Source organism: Hyperolius riggenbachi, chromosome 9 (assembly GCF_040937935.1).
Source record: "Hyperolius riggenbachi isolate aHypRig1 chromosome 9, aHypRig1.pri, whole genome shotgun sequence".
Taxonomy (NCBI): Eukaryota; Metazoa; Chordata; class Amphibia; order Anura; family Hyperoliidae; genus Hyperolius; species Hyperolius riggenbachi.
The window spans coordinates 52,022,935-52,041,904 of NC_090654.1; the positions used below are offsets into that span (position 1 = coordinate 52,022,935).

The window sequence follows — 18,970 nt, forward strand, 5'->3', positions numbered from 1 at the left end:
ATAATAACCTTCTGAAGTTTTTAAACTTTTTACACACTATCAAAAGCTAAAATACTAAACCCTGTCTGCTATTGGGTGCTGCAAGTCTACAGGTCTCTTCTGAGTCACATTGGAAAACAGCAAGGGATGCTGAAAGGTTACTGAATTAGGGCTGGTGCACACCGAGTGGCTTTTTGAGCGTTTTTGCAGGTTGCGGATGTGGAAACGCTAGGGTAATGTATTTCAATGGGGGTGTGCACACCGGAGTGGGAGGCGTTTTGCAGAAATGCATACTCCCGGGGTGAGGCATTTTTTGGATTGCGGAGGCGTTTCTGCCTCCAATGTAAAGTATAGGAAAAACGCAAACCGGTCTGAAAAACGGCAGATCAGAGCGGTTTGCCAGGCGGTTTTGTTACAGAAGCTGTTCAGTAACAGCTTTACTGTAACAATATATGAGATATGCTACACTAAAATCCACAGCAGCAATCCGCAAAACGCCTCATAAAAATAAAAAAAAGCGTTTAAAAATCTGCTAGCATTTTGCGGATCTGCTAGCGGGTTTTGGTGTGCACCAGGCCTTAGTGCTTGTGTGTTTGGAGTTATATGCATGCACAGAAATCTAGACAGCCATGGATTTACAGAAAACAAGTTCTTGCTGTGGATGCATGCACGTTACTGCAGGCAGCTGGTAACAGAGCCGGGACAAGGTCCTCCAGCAACCAAGGCTGAGACACCAAAGTGCGCCCCTCCATCCCTCCCACCCCAGCTGTCACACACTGATTGCTATTAGACTAAGAGGGCCACAGGGCCCACAACCTCCCCAACACCTTAATATCTAGTTATCTGGCTTGCAGTCACTGCTATGTATCCCCTTTTCTTATTTCTTTCTGCTTCATACACAATTAGGAATGACAGCTGAATGAATTGTGTGCCCCTCCTACACTGCGCCCTGAGGCTGGAGCCTCTCCAGCCTATGCCTCGGCCAGGCCCTGGCTGGTAATAATCCACTAATCTTTTGGCAGTCCTTTTTAAGACCCATACATACCGGGGGGGATCCCTGTTAACCAGCAGTGATTGCTACAAGATCCCTTGGGTGACAAAGTAGAGCTGACACTGTACAGATGCATCATCAGCCTCCTGGCTAGCAATGCATCTGCTGCTATGCGAAGGTAGAGCAAGTGGCGTGAGACGAAGTAAACTACCGCGGATGGGGGAGCAGGGAGAACAATTAGGTCATGCGGTGCTTGGGCATTGGTGATCGCTAAAGATGTTTAGTAGACGTCGTGCGGCCGCTACCACGTGGTCTCACTCCCAATATCTGCCCATCAGTCATTATCGTCCACCATGCCTGAGCTCAGACCACCGTGTGTATTGTGTATACATAGCTTAAAGTGAACCCGCACCGAGTAGAATTATTTAAAATAAACACGTGATGTACCTGCAAATGAATATTATATATTTACCTTGCAGTCAGTTCCTCTCAGAAGCTCACCATTTTCTTCTTACGGCGATTCCTTCCAGTTCTGACAAGATTTTATCAGAACTGAATTATATCAGTTGCTTTCAGTTATATATCAGCTGCTGTCAGTTATAGCTGAAGGGGCAACCGATGTGCAAGGTAATGTCCATGTTTCCCTGTGGCTCAAGTGGGCGATGTTACAGTTTAACAGTGTGCTGACCAGGAAGCTGTTATGGGGTAATGGCCATTTTCAAAATGGAGGGCAGAGAATTCCACTGATCACAGTGGACAAACAGGATGCAGGAGAGGAGAAAGAGATTGATGAACAGACTACACGGGAGGTAAGTATGACATGTGTATGTTTATTTTGACTTTGAATTTTCAGTTCAGGTTTGCAAACTCTAGTTACCTATAGGAATCCATGCCAGGTTTATTATCAGGCCCGGATTTACCTCACAGGAGCCTATAGGCACAGATGTCCTGGCACCTTAGACTTCACCCTCCATGAACCTACAAACCCCAGTAAGTGTGCTGGGTGTCCCACTCCCATCTGCCTTACTTCCCCTGCCCATCATAGGTAGCTACAGGTGCCCCTTAGTATTAGGTAGCCAGAAAGATAGCCAGAAGTACCCTGAATATTAAGTAGCCAGAGGTGCCCTTAAGTATTAGGCAGCTAGAGGAACCTCACTATTAAGTAGCTAGAGGGGCCCCTGACTGAAGGGAGATCTCATCAGCTGCGTAACCTCTCATTTACACTCTCATCAGGACTCTGCATAGGGAAGGAGGAAGGGAGGCATTCGGGGAGGGTAGTGAGCCGCCTTTCCATCACAGGCGCCTGTCGGCACGTGCTTACAGTGCCTTATGGTAAATCCAGCCCTGTTTATTATGTTAAGTAAATGTTACAGATTACACTCACCATGTTCTTGAGTTTGGGCAGACGTCTTTGCCAGCAGATGTAAATGAGTCCTGCAACAATGATCATGACGCAGACAGAGCCGATAATAACCAAGACAATGAAGAGTTTCCCGTAGTCACTCCGGGGCGGGCTGGGACGTGACTGGCAGCTGACGGTGCTGGTGTATCCCTCAATACCGATCTGTAGAGGAGAGACCATTCCCAATCATTCATCATGACAATTGGCACACTACGATAAAATAACTTCCCTTTTTAATGGCAGAATCCGCCGTAGTCTGTGCCCTGCATACTATTCCTCAAGTGACCACCTCTGCCCAGAAAGAAGACCCCAGACCAGGGCGGAGCTAGGTGGAGAGGGGGCATGATCTGGGAGGGGGCAAGTGACCTTCGGACAGGACAAGATAGGTCATCTGGGCTCAAGGTGTTAGATGGGGTGGGGCAGGGGAACAGTAAGACAAAACAAAAGAAAAGGGGAAGCTGGCACTTCCTTTTTGAACTCGGCAAGGAAGAAAGCCCTCCCACCCTCCCCTGAATTGCCTTGCAGGATCAGGGCACCTGTCGGGATACTGATCGCCACAGCGAGTGGTGCGGGTCCCTTGACAAGGCCCATGTGGATGCTGTGGAGCAGCAGTATTATGTACCCACCAAGTTGTTATAAGTGTGGCTGGTACAGGATGCGCTGCGGCTCATCTAATTGGGCGGCCTTTTTCAGGGGACTTAGATAAGGTTTTGGGGTTTTTTTGGGTGCGGTAATACGTTTTGAAAATATATTTATGTGCAAAAACGTCTGTGAATTATGTTTTGAAATTTTGTGATAAGGAAATAAAAGCTGTGGTCGTTTTTAAAATCCAGAATGTTGTCGCAGTCTTTTATTTACCAAGTTATTAGTATTTTATTACCAAGTTATTAGTTATTATTAGTAAGTTATTTATTGCCGGGAGAACTGGTGAAAGAAAGACGGTGACTGCAGCAGGACAAAAGGAACTCAGAGCCTCGTTAATGATTTCCCATGTTCAGCGGCATAGTGCATTCAGTTCCGCCCCCTTTCCCCATAGTGTAGCCATATAACACACAGTGCACATTATCTGCCCTGCCAGCAGTATAAGGGCTCGTTTCCACTATTGCGGTGCAGAATCGCCTGGATTCCACCGCTGTTGAAATTCCATGAATTAGCATGCGGATGCGAATTTTTGCGCGTTTTTTGCCGCGAATTCGCATGCGAATTCGCATAGGTGAGGGTATATGCGAAATTAACCATGTCACTGCCTGTTTGAATTACATTGGTACCTATGCGAATTCGCATGCGAATTCGCATGAAAATTCGCATACCATAGCCGCATGCGAATTTCCTATTAAATACATTAGCGGCGATTCGCATGCATTCCACTCGCAGGCGAATTCGTTGGCTCTTTTGTGCGTTTTTTTACCGCTGAAAAAAACTCACCTCAACAACGCTACAGTGGAAACAGGCCCATCCACTTGCATTACATGTGCGAATCTGCATGCGTTGGACACATGCAGATTCGCGATAGTGGAAACGAGCCCTAAGTTGTCTGGCCATCATCTCTAATGCATCTACCAATGGAACTGTGGAAAGGGCTTATTATGTCTGTGTGTTTCTCCAAGGGATCTGCCCAACTACATAGATCCTGCCCTAAGTTGAGGGGACCTCACGCTGTACTTCCTGTATGGACTGTGCTGTTGGATGAAACACACAGGTGGACAGGTGCCCGGCCTTCAGTTGGGCCAGACACCTTACATTGTACAATAAGCCCTGTAGCGCTATTTCTTCATGCACAGCACATATAATAAACACACACCAAATTCCTCTGCTGCTTGCTGACTGGTATTTCCCTCTCCTATGCTGTCATCTCTAGCCTCACAGGTTCTCACATGTGGGAAGAAATAAATGTAGAGGGTTGTCAGTGTTAAGCAAGCTTCTACTTTATTTGTCAAAGTTAAAAACAGCCACAGTAAATTTGGTAAAGGCACTTACACCGACCAGTTTCCAGGTCCTAACACCGACCAGTTTCGGCTCTTGCCATCATCACGAATGTGAGCACCCCTAAACATGGCAAGAGCTGAAACTGGCCGGGTTGAGAGCAAGCATCAACCTATTGTCCAAATATTGTAGTACCACGGGAGTGTGTAGCGAATACTGCAGCGGGGTCACGTGAGAACCTGTGAGGCTGGAGGTGACAGCAAGGGAGAGGGAGATACCAGACAGCAAGCATCAGAGGAATTTGGAGTGTATTTGCTATATATATATGTGCCGTGCATGAAGATATAGAGCTATGAGGCTTATTGTTGTGACTGTGTCTGGGACAAAGTGCCCCTACGGGTAGCTTGTCGGTTTACGCAACAACTGAAGGCACGATAAACAAGTGGGTGCCAATACTCACATATTTGCTAGACACCTTACATTGCTAGCAGGATGCCAGAGAAGGCAATGTTGTCTGTGTTACATGCATACACTACTGGGGGCCTGGGTGCATAGTGATGTAGTCACTTAAAGTTAAATATTACTTTAATATGGTATTTGCAATTCTTCAGGTTGGGGTTAGCATATAAGGTGTCCCACAATGCATCACTGCTGAATATGCATTCATGTGTCACGTAGTTAAAGAGGAACTTCAGCCTAAACAAACATACTGTCATTAAGTTACATTAGTTATGTTAATTAAAATAGATAGGTAATATAATCTCTTACCCACCCAGTTTTAAAAGAACAGGAAAATGTTTGATTTCATGAGGGCAGCCATCTTTTTGGTTGAAAGGAGGTGACAGGGAGCATGAGACACAGTTCCAACTGTCCTGTGTGCTGATCACCCCTCTAAGGTGCTAGGCAACGTGAATAACAACATGCTTTGCACAGCATCAGGGAAAAAAAGCCCGGGCAGTTTTCTTTGGTGGGTGGAGCTTAGCTAAAAATGCAGCTAAAAATGATGCCTTGGTAAGAAAAACAAAGTTCTGATGCTGTGAAACTGTTAAAGAAACACCAAGCCTTTTCAGTTCTGCTGAGTAGATTTTTAGTCCGCAGGTTCGCTTTAACCGAGTTTATTTTACAAAATCACACTAATCCAACACGCCTACAGACTGTTTCGGACTGGTTGGTCCTCATCAGTGTTAATGATGAACCAGAACTCCTACGAGGACTTCTGGTTCATCATGAGCTTGCTGGGCAATCTGTAACTGTGGGTGTTTCAAGCCCTACCATATAGAGCCACATTAAAGAGGAGCTGTTAGCCATAATATCTCAGAAAAAAAAACCCACATAGATAAGTAGATAAATACTTGCTCTACTTACATAACAGATGTATTGCACTGTCCACGTTTTGATTTTAGTGATTTTTCTACAGTAAAAAAAAAAAAAAAGAGGAAACAGTCAGTTGTACCAGGAGTGGAGGAGTTGGTACGGGAAATTGACGAGACATAATACATGGAAGAGCTTTCCCACACCGCGTTTGATAAACATGAAGTATATAAAAAAACTACGACATACTGGAGGTATTTTAGACATTCAGATGACTTTACTAATGTTCTCAATGACCAGTGTGATAGTTCTGTGACTTAAAAGAAGTTAGGCCATGGGGTGAGAATGGCTATACGCTCATTGCACTCGTTAGGCCCAGCATTACATAGGCGTGTGCGACTCCTGAAACCACGTCCAGAGGAAAAAGGGGGTGGGGGGAGGGGGATTTAAAAGTTCAAAATCTAGTGTGGAAATTGTCTAGAATAAAGGCGATTATTACGCTTCATTTGACGACAAATTAGATGTATGTTAACTTTTATGGTGTTATGCCATCAATTAATATTGACGCTACATGTGATGTCAGTTATTTTATTGATAATCGATATATATGCCTCCTCTATATATCTCCTCTATATCTTTATTGTGTGTTGTCATAACTTTTTCTATAAATGAAGAATATATAAAAAAAAAAAAAGAAAGAAAGAAAATCTTTCTTAGCATTTCCCATTTTAACTGTGTACTATTTTGAAGCCAATCCGGATGTCATTTCCTCCCTTACTCGCCTCTGCCTGATTGTGTATGAATTGCCTGCCCTCCACAATAGAAAGTGCATTGTCTCAGCATGAGAAATATTGGCCAATCAGAGAGAAACAAAGGTGTGGGTGGAGAAAAACAAGAGGGAAAGAGGCTTCAGCCAATCAGACCAGTGGCGGACATACGGCCGTGCCGCCGCACGAGGGCCCCTGAAGTTCCGTTTTCTTCAGGGGCCCATTAAGTATTTTTTTTTTTTTATATATATTTTTTTTTTATTATTTTATTCCCCCGGGGCCCCCCGACTCCTATCCTCCCTCCCTCCCTCACCTCGGGGGGCCCCCCTCCCGATATGCGTGGCGGGAGAGCGAGCGAGCGAGCGGCAAATGCAGGAAGTCTTCAGGGCTCTCCAGGCATCCGCTAGAGGCCCAGCCGCTTAGTCTCCATTATGTCTCCAGTTGGAGACATATTGGAGACTAGCGGCTGGGCCTCTAGCGGATTCCTGGAGAGCCCTGAAGACTTCCTGCATTTGCCGCTCGCTCTCCCGCCGCGCATATCGGGAGGGGGCCCCCCGAGGTGAGGAAGGGAGGGAGGGAGGATAGGAGTCGGGCCCCCCACCCGGATAGCTACCCACCCGGCTACCTAACCACCTACCCACCCGGCTACCTACCTACCCACCCACCAGGCTTCCTACCTACCCACCCGACTACCTAACCACCCACCAGGCTTCCTACCTACCTACCCACCCGGCTACCTACCCACCCACCAGGCTTCCTACCTAACCACCCACCCAACTACCTAACCACCCACCCGGCTACCTACCCACCCGGCTACCTACCCACCCACCAGGCTTCCTACCTAACCACCCACCCAACTACCTAACCACCCACCCGGCTACCTACCCAACCGGCTACCTACCCACCCGGCTACCTACCTAACCACCCACCCGGCTACCTACCTAACCACCCACCCGGCTACCTACCTAACCACCCACCCGGCTACCTACCGGGCTAGTTACCAACCCACCCACCAGGCTACCTACCCACCCACTAGGCTACCTACCTACCCACCCACCAGGCTACCTACCCACCCACCAGGCTTCCTACCTACCCTCCCGGCTACCTACCCACCCACCAGGCTTCCTACCTACCCACCCAGCTACCCACCCACCAGGCTTCCTACCTACCTACCCACCCGGCTACCTACCTAACCACCCACCCGGCTACCTACCGGGCTAGTTACCAACCCACCCACCAGGCTACCTACCCACCCACCCGGCTACCCACGCACCCACCAGGCTACCTACCTACCCACCCGGCTACCTACCTAACCACCCACCCGGCTACCTACCTAACCACCCACCCGGCTACCTACCTAACCACCCACCCGGCTACCTACCGGGCTAGTTACCAACCCACCCACCAGGCTACCTACCTACCCACCCACCAGGCTACCTACCTAACCACCCACCCGGCTACCTACCGGGCTAGTTACCAACCCACCCACCAGGCTACCTACCTACCCACCCACCCACCAGGCTACCTACCTACCCACCCACCGGGCTACCTACCTACCTACCGGGCTAGTTACCCACCCACCCACCAGGCTACCTACCCACCAGGCTACCTACCCACCCACCCACCAGGCTACCTATCCACCCAACCACCCATGGGAGCTGCGCGCCGGATGGAGGCTGGGACAGGAGGTCTGCTGCTGCAGGTGAGTAAATGTTTTTGTTTTATTTATATTAGCAGGTGTATGTTCTGGGCAGGTCTGCCACATGATTGCATGTATTTTCTTCGCAAATCTGCCGACATGATTGCATGTATTTTCTGGGCATATCTGCCGACATGATTGCACGTATTTTCTGGGCATATCTGCCGACTTGTTTGCACGTATTTTCTGGGCATATCTGCCGACATGATTGCACGTATTTTCTGGGCATATCTGCCGACTTGTTTGCACGTATTTTCTGGGCATATCTGCCGACTTGATTGCATGTATTTTCTGGGCATATCTGCCGACTTGTTTGCACGTATTTTCTGGGCATATCTGCCGACTTGATTGCACGTATTTTCTGGGCATATCTGCCGACTTGATTGCACGTATTTTCTGGGCATATCTGCCGACATGATTGCACGTATTTTCTGGGCATATATGTGTATTTTCTTGAGAAAACCTGCACAATTATGTGAATTTTCTGGGGAAAGGGTCACCAAAACTTGGGCCCACTGTCTTTGCGTTGCACTTTTCAAGGGAGCCTGAGGTGAGAATAATATTGAGGCTGCCATATTTCTCTCCTTTTAAGCAATACCAGTTGCCTGGCTGCCGTGCTGGTCTTCTGCCTCTTATTCTTTCAACCATAGACCCTGAACAAGCATGCAGCAGGTCAGGGGTTTCTGACAATATTGTCAGAACTGAGAAGATTAGCTGCATGCTTGTTGCTGGTGTAATTCAGTTTATTACTACAGCCAAATAGATCAGCAGGGCCGCCAGGCAACTAGTATTGTTTAAAAGGAAATAAACCCTCACCCCGGGTTCGCTTTAAGTTACAGTTAGCTCCGCCCTCATCCGGTCATTGCCGCAGGTTCTATCCACAATTTTTTGCCGCAGGTTGTAGCCACGCCCATATTTTGCCGCGGCGCTTCATAGGGGGCCCACAATTACAATTTTGCACAGGGGCCCACTGCTGGCTGTGTCCGCCACTGAATCAGACTGCATTAGTTAAGTCTGAGGGGAGGTAGAAAAGCAAAAAAGGACAACCCAGCATGCCCTGCAACTTCCATTTTGTGTACCAAATTTTGTGTGTACCAAATATAAGTCAGGTAAACTGGGGAATGATAATTTATCAACAAGAAAAGTAATAGTGATTTTAACTTTTGGATTGCCTGGTTAGCATCCTTATTACTTGTTTACCAGATAAAGATAAATAATTGATTTTTGATTTTATGCCTGACAGTTACACTTTAATCCATGCCATGCACTGATGAGGATCACCCAGTCCAAAACCTTAAAATCCTCCAATAAAAAACGAGCGCATGTTCACACCTCCACCATGACAGAGCACCCCATCCACATACACCACACACACAGAGTTGATACTAATACTGATGATATATCTAAAAACCCAAGTTATAATATGATCTATCATTCGGTGTAAACAACACAACAATTGAAAGTGTGGATACCTCACCCTGTCCACACTGTAAGAAAGTAGAAGCATTCCGGTGCCGTACACAACATCTATCATCCACCTTACAAAATTAATAACATTACCTACTGTACCAACTGTTTGTTGGACACAGGGCTACATTTCCTATGATCCCTAGCGGTCACATTTCCCATGATCCATAGCAGTCACTGTTAGCAGCCAATGCCCAACTGACAACAGTGAATCTCAATAAGTAATGTCAGTTTGCAATTCTGTCCCTCGTAGTGTGACAATGGAAAGATAAAAATTACTGTAACACACTCCTGTTGTCACACAGGAAGTGTGGGTGTAATTTTTTTTCTCTCAGCAACCTCTGCAGGGAGATACAAAATATAACAGAATAGCAAAGGTACAGCAATGCGTTCATTTCATTCTATCACTACTGCATACAGGTACAGTTAGGGATGGTCAAGAAGAGCTGTACATGTAATTAAGGTGCCGGGAAATTTGGGCACGGGGTAAAGCCCAAAAAATGACTCACTATGCTCCTGCAAAAGTCCCGGGGGCGTTAATTACTATTCCCCTTCCAGGTCGCCATTGACACTGGGGTAACTAAGACGTAATTCGTCTGCCAGCTATTGCTGGCGGCCAAATTACACCGTTTTTATCATAATTTGGGTTCTGTCTTTTGATGGGGCCCAAATGACTTACTGAAAACCGCTATAGCTGTAATTCACATTACGGCCTATGGCGGCACTAGCTGTGTTCATACTTCCAACGCTGTTTTTGCCTGACTCACAAAGAGAGCATGGTCATTTTGAGCTGATGTAAATTTTATATCAACTTAATGCAAAGTTATGTATTTTGGAGCTGAGCCAATCAAATGAGGTTGCTGATTGGTCCAATTCTAAGTTGCACACATTTAACATTAACAAAACTTGCATCAACTTTAAATTATTAGCATCTCAATATTCACCATCGCTAAATTTAGTGTGTGTTGCTGTCCATACTTAAGCCTTTTTGATTAATCCTGTGGACCCTTTTTATGGTATAATCTACTGAGAATTCCTTGATCTTATGCTGGGAATACACGGGTCGATCTGGCGGCCGAATAGCCACCGCATCGACCCCAGCCGCGTCCCTGCGTGCGCGCAGATCGATTACTGCTCGTCCCCGCCAGCGCTTCCTTATCAGCGCTCGATTCCCTGCCATTGTCCGCCGGCGGGTCGAGCGGGCGCGGGTCGAGCGGCATGATCGGGCCAGCTGAATATTATCAGCTGGCCGGATCAGCTGCTCGATACACGGTACAGAAACGTACCGTGTATCCCCTGCATAAAACCTCAGGTTCGCAGTATTATAAATGTGTCCATTAATGATACAATATTGATTGTATAATCTTACCATAGTGGGGTAGTAGAAGGGTAAACTGGGTGAATACACTTTGAGCAGATATTTTCGGTATTCCCTCATATGACACAGTAGTGGTAACATTGTACAATCAAGATTGTATAATTGATGATCACCGTATGACTTACAGTAGATACCTGTGTTTTGTTACTAACCTCAGCAAGACTTCTTTTTATGTCACCCATTGCCATGACAACATCCTTAACAGGGACCACACCTTGAACAGAAAAGGAGAAACACTTATTAAGTCAGAGGCACAAACATGTGACTCCAATACATCTGCTCTGCCCAATGGGAGGGAGGGGGAGAGGGAGGGAGGGAGAGAGAGAGAGAGAGAGAGAGAGAGAGAGAGAGAGAGAGAGAGAGAGAGAGAGAGAGAGAGAGAGAGAGAGAGAGAGAGAGACTTACGCTCCTCTTCTGTGACGGTCATTAGTAAATGGTTGTCATTGTCATTTGGCTTGCTCAGGAAGATCACCCAGTCTCTCTGTGGGGGCTCTGTCTTCCAGGGTAGCGCCCCCTCTAGGAGGGATAGCAGCTGGTGCCCCTTACGCCATCTGAATTCTTCCTACAAGAAAAAAGGCAACATATCCGTTTTTCCCGCAGCTTGCATCTTGTTTCATTGTCAACCCTTTCCAATCCTATTTCGCTATCACCCACCAGAATATTGGATGGCATATCCAATATTCTGGTAATGCTATTGGCTGACTAAAGAAAAAAGTCAGAAAAAGGAAGCATTCTTCTTGGCTTGGTCACAGCAGGCCAGCCGGCCACTTTTCAAACTGGCTGGCCAGATTCCAAAGTACCATAAGCAGACTTTGGGTTCTGGCCGTACCATTCCATACGGTCTGGAAAAACAAAAAAAAACAAAGGAAAGAGATATCTTCCAACAAATGTTACCTAAACCCAGCTGGACAAAATTATCAATGAAAGAAGGGGCAAGCAGAGGCACCAACAAGTATAAAGTAGATTAAAAACAGTTTAAAAAGAGAGGTACCATATTTTTTGCAGACTATAAGACGCTCCTGACCATAAGCTGCACCTAGGGTTAGAGGACAAAAACCAGGGGGAAAAAAGTATATATTAAACCTGGTGCATCCATGGTGAAGGGGCATCTTGTGGATTATGCCCCCTTTGTACCTCATGCCCCCTTGTACCTCTTGTGTCTCCTGTGTCCCCATGTATCCGCCTCTGTCCTCTTTGTGTCCTCCTCTATACCCCTTTGTGTCCCCTTGTGTCCTCCATTTGACCCCCTGTGTCCTCCTCTGCATGGGCACAGCACAGAGAGTCCCCGACATTGTGGCAGGTTGGAGTTTCGCATTGGCAGGTGTGCACAAGTCAGGAACTCCCTGCATTTGGACTATAAGACACAGTGACTTTTGGGGAGAAAAAGTGAGTCTTATAGTCCAAACAATACAGAAATAGTGGTGGACTTACCTCCCAGCGCTGACACTTCTAAAATATTGTATTGACATGAACTCCAAATGCAACGCGTTTCACTGTAATATCCCGCTTCCTCGGAGGAAGGAGTGTATGTAACATCTCCACCACCACTTCTATGTTTTTTTAAATCTATTCTATACTTGTTGGTGCCTCTATATTCCCATTTTTTCATTGTACTTTGCTCACCCTTGGTGTGTGTGTGTGCGTGGGGGGGGGGGGGGGGGGCTTTTTTCTACTAGAGAGGACAACTTCTTAAATGACCACTCCAGCGATAAAAAGTAAGTAGTTGAAATCTGACAGAACCGACAGGTTTTGGACTAGTTCACCTCCTCATGGGGGATTCTCAGGGTTTTCTTTGTTTTCACATGAATTTCCATTCAGGCAGTTGCTAAGTGTAACTGACAAAATAGTGTGCAAGTGAGTAGAAAGACTGGCTGGTAGCTTTGCCATTTTGGCAGTTAAAATGCCCTTCAGGAAATGCTTTTGAAAACAATGAAAACCCTGAGAATCCCCCATGAGGAGATGGACTAATCCAAAACCTGTCGGTTCTGTCAGATTTTAGCTAACTTTTTTTGCTGGAGTGGTCCTTTAACCCGCGTGGGGTCAGGATTTTTCTCCCCACCTGCCTATACAGTGGTTGCCTTTGTGGCAACCCACATTTCATCTCCTTGCATTGGAAAACCAGTTGCTAATAGAGAGCATACTGCACTACATTGGGCTCTTAGTTTCACCTTTTTGTGTTTTTCAAGTTGTGTAAAACTATCAGGCAGGGTTCTCCTTTAAACTCTCAGAAGCCACCTCTGTGTGCTGGTATGTAGAACCATTCAGCCCATTCTTTTGCATTCGCCCACCATGCAGCATGGCAATGAAAGAGTTAGCGACTGGCAGAAAAGGTCACAGAGCAATTCCATATTCCTCCCCCCTTCAACGACTCTCTAATCCCATCTGCTGTTGCCTAAGCAACCCAGAGACCCTGGAGATAGCTCATAAGGACAGTTGTCATGGAGACGGGTAAATCTCAGGGCAGGCTCCGGCCTGCACAATCAGTGCAGTAATTTAGGAGGAGGTTGGGTAAGCCTGCCACAAAATCGAGATCCTTGTCATAGGCAGTTACTCAACACTGTCAAACTAAATAAGGTGGCGTTGTTTCCCATAGCAACCAATCAGAACCTGCCATTAACAGCTGCATTAGCAGTTGCAAACCAGAGACCGACAGGATATACTAATAGGAAGTGCCCTGTTAGCCAGGAGTGAGTGATACAAAGGAAAAATGCCGAAACTTACACAGTCGATATCGTTGGACATGTTCAGTATAACGTAGTTCTTTCCAGCCAGATTAATCCAGTCTTTGCAGACGACCTGGAAACACACAATGTATGTATACCATACTGTCAGATCTAATGAAAATAATGCTATAGCTATCATTTGATATCTGAGTGTGCAAAATGTCCAAATGTTTTCTGGCAAATAATGCTTCTGCAACTAAAAACATTATTATTATTTAGAATATTACATATCCATGTCACTAACTGTCTCTGAGAGCAGCTCACAATCTAAACCCTACGATAGTCATATGTCAATTGTAGACAAGGGCCAATTTAGGGAGAAGCCAAATCATTTATCTGTAGGTTTTTGGGATGTGGTAGGAAACCGGAGTGCCCGGAGGAAACCCACAGACACGGGAAGAACATATAAACTCTGTGCCGATAGTGGCGACTGGGATTAGAACCGTGCCCAGATAGAAAGCTTGAAGTGCCATATCTGGCATTTGTGCCATAGGTTCGCCACCACTGTTCTAGACCAGGGGCGTTGCTAGGTCCAAAGATCAGTGGCACGTGCCCCCGGATCTATTCTGGGGTGCCCCGGATGTCCCCCAGGCAGAGTCAGTGGTGGTGCCTCAATGGGGGGCATGCTGGGAGCTGTGGTGCATCAGTTTTGGATCTGCTGGGTGCTGTGATGCCTCTATGTGGGCATACTGGGTGCTGTGGTGCCATGCTGGGCACTGTGATGCATTTATGGGGGCATGCAGGGAGCTGTGGTTCTTCTATGGGGACATTTTGCTGGGCAGGCCTACTTAGACCGCTGTTAAGTTCATTTAAATTTGGCTCCACCCATAACTACACCCACATTCTAGTGCATGGCCACACCCATTTTCTGGCAGAGTGCCCAAAAGTGCCCCGGATCTCTTCAGATCCTAGCAATGCCCCTGTTCTAGACTCTGGCCTGAGGCGTTCTTTGTCAACTAAACCAGTATGTGTATGAAGCTTTAGAAACTTTTATGAATGCAGGGGAACTGATAAAAAAGTTCAGAAGATTGGACTCAACTGCTGAGAGAGACGGTCTTCTTGTTCCCCCCCCATCTGATACCCAATAATCTGAACTCCCTATCTTTCCTTTTCTTCATTCTACTCTCTTTCTCTCCACTTCATACCTTTATGTTCGTTGCCTTATCTTTCTTCTTTCTCCTCATTCTCTTTCTCTTATTCAGTGTGAATATCTATGAACCCTAAGGTGTAACAACCATACTCTTTGGCCTAACATGAGACACGCTCCAAATATGCGAGCCGGATGTTTTGGGTGATTGATCCCTTTGGGCCCCAAAACATTTGTCCTAATATGTCTCCCATCTCCCCTTTCTGGGTAGATAGAGCCCACAGGCCGAAGCGCACGCGGGGGCAGACACGTGCGCATATAGGTACTAGATAATAATTTATGTATTACACCTCTGGAAAAATTTTGTACATGATAAGTTCAACATCCACATTTCATTGTCTATGCTTTTATGCTCTCATTTATGCTGGTGGCTCTGGTCGCTGTCGGCTGCACCATGTCATTTCTCCTGGATGGCGAATAGTGGAGTTGATTGTTATACTGTATTATGTTGTATTTTTTCTTGTTGTATAAAAACTTTCTTATAAATAAAGAATCTTTAAAAAAAAAAATTCAGAAGATCGGGATTTGTCTGTATGGGAAGTGAAAGAAATTAAAAAAGTGTTGGTCATTGTTCACCTGGGACGTTAAAAAAATTTAAGCCTACAATTTAACTTTTAGATACAAAATAAGACTTATTGATTCCAGTTTAGGATTAGGACTATATATTCAATTGTTTTATTGTCTCATCGGTTTATTTTTACTTTTGGTTTGCTTTGAAGTTCCATGGTAGAGTTTATTGTTGTATACACCCATTTAGTTTCCATCCCTATGGTTTACTTATTGAAAAACTCTATATTTACCTGTTCTGCACCTGGTGAAAGCTGCATGGGGGCTGCAGCCTTTGTTGGGTCTTCTTCTGGTTGGGTGGATTGCACCTGTGGAACATTGGGCTTCTCTTTGCCATTGTCAGCAAATGAAGACTGGTTGGCTGATGTGCTTTCATTCTTCTCAAGTCCAGGAGGGCTGTTTCCTGCGTGGTGGCCTCGTGAGTCTGCAGGAGGTCCAGGATGATGTTCAGACTCAGATCTGTGATTGCCATGGTGGCTTCTGGCCCAGGAATGCTTCCTGTTCTTCCGGGGAGGTTTGGTGGTTGGATTGAAAGGGGTGGATGTGATCTTAGGAAGCATTCTCTCCTCATCATCAGGAAGGGCATCGTTCATGTCATTGAGTACGGTGGTCTGCATTGTTTCTTCCTCAGCTAAAGCCTTGTTGGCTGGGGATACATGCCTAGGAGCATTGTCAGCCTCTGTGGACCACCATGTTGTTGAAGTTTCTAAATCTACTTTGGGCAATGTACTTGTCTCATCTTGGGTGACCCCGCCGCCTGTGCTGTTTGCATCATCTATTACAGAAATACAACCAAAGGGAAAAAAATGTTAGCTTTTCAAATACTGTAATATGAAGCCAATGTTTATTTTATTTATTTCTCTATATTTGCTGTGTAGCAGAGTAGCTAAACAGGTAAAAGTATTTGTCATCAGTAAAATATTGTCTTGTGAAATAACACATATAAATAAACTGATTAGGATAAGGAATACAATTGTTGAACAAATAAGGCTGAATACAGTACTTTTTGCTACACAAAAAAATCACAAAATTCCACCCACCTCATCCCCCACCTTCCATATGTTAGTCTTATGTCCTTACCATAGTCATAGTCGAGTGTCCCTACAATAGTCATAGTCGAGTGTCCCTACAATAGTCATAGTCGAGTGTCCCTACAATAGTCATAGTCTAATGTCCCTACCATAGTCATAGTCTAATGTCCCTACCATAGTCATAGTCTAATGTCCCTACCATAGTCATAGTCTAATGTCCCTACCATAGTCATAGTCTAATGTCCCCACCATAGTCATAGTCTAATGTCCCCACCATAGTCATAGTCTAATGTCCCTACCATAGTCATAGTCTAATGTCCATACCATAGTCATAGTCTAATGTCCCTACCATAGTCATAGTCTAATGTCCCCACCATAGTCATAGTCTAATGTCCCTACCATAGTCATAGTCTAATGTCCCCACCATAGTCATAGTCTAATGTCCCTACCATAGTCATAGTCCAATGTCCCTACCATAGTCATAGTCTAAGGTCCCTACCATAGTCTAATGTCCCTACCATAGTCATAGTCTAATGTCCCTACCATAGTCATAGTCTAATGTCCCTACCATAGTCTAATGTCCCTACCATAGTCATAGTCTAATGTCCCTACCATAGTCTAATGTCCCTACCATAGTCTAATGTTCCTACCATAGTCATAGTCTAATGTCCCTACCATAGTCATAGTCTAATGTCCCTACCATAGTCTAATGTTCCTACCATAGTCATAGTCTAATGTCCCTACCATAGTCATAGTCTAATGTCCCTACCATAGTCTAATGTTCCTACCATAGTCATAGTTTAATGTTCCTACCGTAGTTATAGCGTAGTGTCCCTAATAATACCATAGTCATAGTTTAATGTCTCTACCACAGTCATAGTCTAATGCGTCTACCAGGGCCAGGATACCTAATACGTGGGGCACATCCAGCTAGCTATACGGTTGAGGGGGCTACCCAATACTGGGGGTACATCTGCCTAGCTATACTATGGAGGGGGTCTACCTAAAAATGTGGGCACATCTGCCTAGCTGTACTGGGGAGTGGGCTATCCAATACTGGTAGCACATCTGGCTACCTATAATGGGGTGGATACAATTCGGGAGGTGGGGAAGGCGCATGTCGGAATCTCTTTCTCTGGTGCTGGAGAACCTTGTCCCGGTCCTTTTCCCTACCATAGTCATGGTCTAATGTCCCTACCATAAGCATAGTCTAATGTCCCTACCACAGTCATAGTCTAATGTCACTACCATAGTCATAGTCTAATGTAACTACCACAGTCATTCTAATGTCACTACCACAGTCATAGTATAATGCTGCAAATACACGGGTCGAACGGCGGCTCGATTAGCCGCCGGTTCGACCCTAGCCGCGTCCCCGCTCATCCGCGTGTGCGGATCGATTACCGCTTGCCCCCGCCGGCACTTCCTTATCAGCGCTCGATTCCCTGCCATTGTCCGCAGGCGGGGATCGGGCGCGGGTCGAGCGGCTTGATCGGTCCAGCTGAATATTATCAGCTGGCCGGATCAGCTGGTCGATACACGGTACAGAAACGTACCGTGTATCCCCAGCATAATGTCCCCAGTGGTGTAGCAATAGGCGGTGCAGAGGTAGCGACCGTATCGGGGCACTTGGCCTAGAGGGGCCCCATGGGGCCCACTCTCAATCACAGTATTAGCTCTTTATTGGTCCTGTGCTTTTAATAAATCACTTCTATAAATGCTATTGTAGTGATCATTGATATACTGTTTCCCATCCCCTTCTTGCACCTCTAATACTGTGGCTGACCTTGGCAGGTTTCGGTGTGCGGTATCAATTGTTATCTATGGAGTGCTTGGGGGGAGGAGGGGGGGGGGCACAATGCAAAACTTGCATCGGGGCCCATAGCTTCTTAGCTACGCCACTGAATGTCCCTACCATAGCCATATTATAATAATGTCCTTCCCCAGTCATATTATCCCTACCTGTCTGTGTGTAGCTGAAATAAGATTAGCTGCCCTTTAGGCTTGTGCTAGTGTAAATATTACAATCAGGAGATGACCATAATAGCCAAGGAAGCAGCATTTCTTAGCACAAGATCAGTAATGGCAGCTCTCACAACCTTTCAGCAAAGGTCAGCTTTAAATATTCTTTGCCGGACGCGATGAATACTTTAAAAGCCTTGTGCAGGCTCAATCAATCCGGACACATAATAGATGCTAATTGGAAAGTTAAATAATTCAGTGCTCAGACTTGCAATGTCAAGCTTGTCTGAAAATAAGCTGCCTTAAAAGTGCACCTTCCAGGATCACTACTCTCCTTCTAAAGCTGTCAGCCCCCTCCCTGGCTGGGAAGCAGCTACTCCAGCCACAATGCTTTCTAAATCCATCACCCAAAACCTGTATACAGATCAGATGCTCTGACTTTCCTGATACCCTTGCTTGCTGTAGGTGAGTGACCAGAGCCGGGTCATGCACAAGGCAGTCGCCTAGGGCCTGGAGAGAGTGTAGGGGCCTGGCAGATGCTAGCCCACACCAAACCTTATTAAAAAAAAAGCCAAGTGATCATCATGGCAAAAACCGCTATCTTCGCTAGGGCCCCATTTCAT

General features: G+C 46.0%; 1 protein-coding gene across 5 annotated transcripts in view; it reads right to left on the minus strand.

Annotated features, from left to right (window-relative positions):
- Positions 1-18,970, minus strand: part of PODXL2 (podocalyxin like 2) — a 48,701-nt gene that overhangs the window by 14,418 nt on the left and 15,313 nt on the right. For all 5 annotated transcript variants that reach the window (XM_068252747.1, XM_068252746.1, XM_068252745.1 and 2 more), the window contains 5 exons: positions 15,588-16,129; positions 13,639-13,713; positions 11,323-11,479; positions 11,070-11,131; positions 2,355-2,534 (listed from right to left, as the gene is read on the minus strand). In XM_068252747.1, coding sequence (XP_068108848.1) covers positions 2,355-2,534; positions 11,070-11,131; positions 11,323-11,479; positions 13,639-13,713; positions 15,588-16,129 — 1,016 coding nt within the window. The remainder of the gene's footprint in view (positions 1-2,354; positions 2,535-11,069; positions 11,132-11,322; positions 11,480-13,638; positions 13,714-15,587; positions 16,130-18,970) is intronic.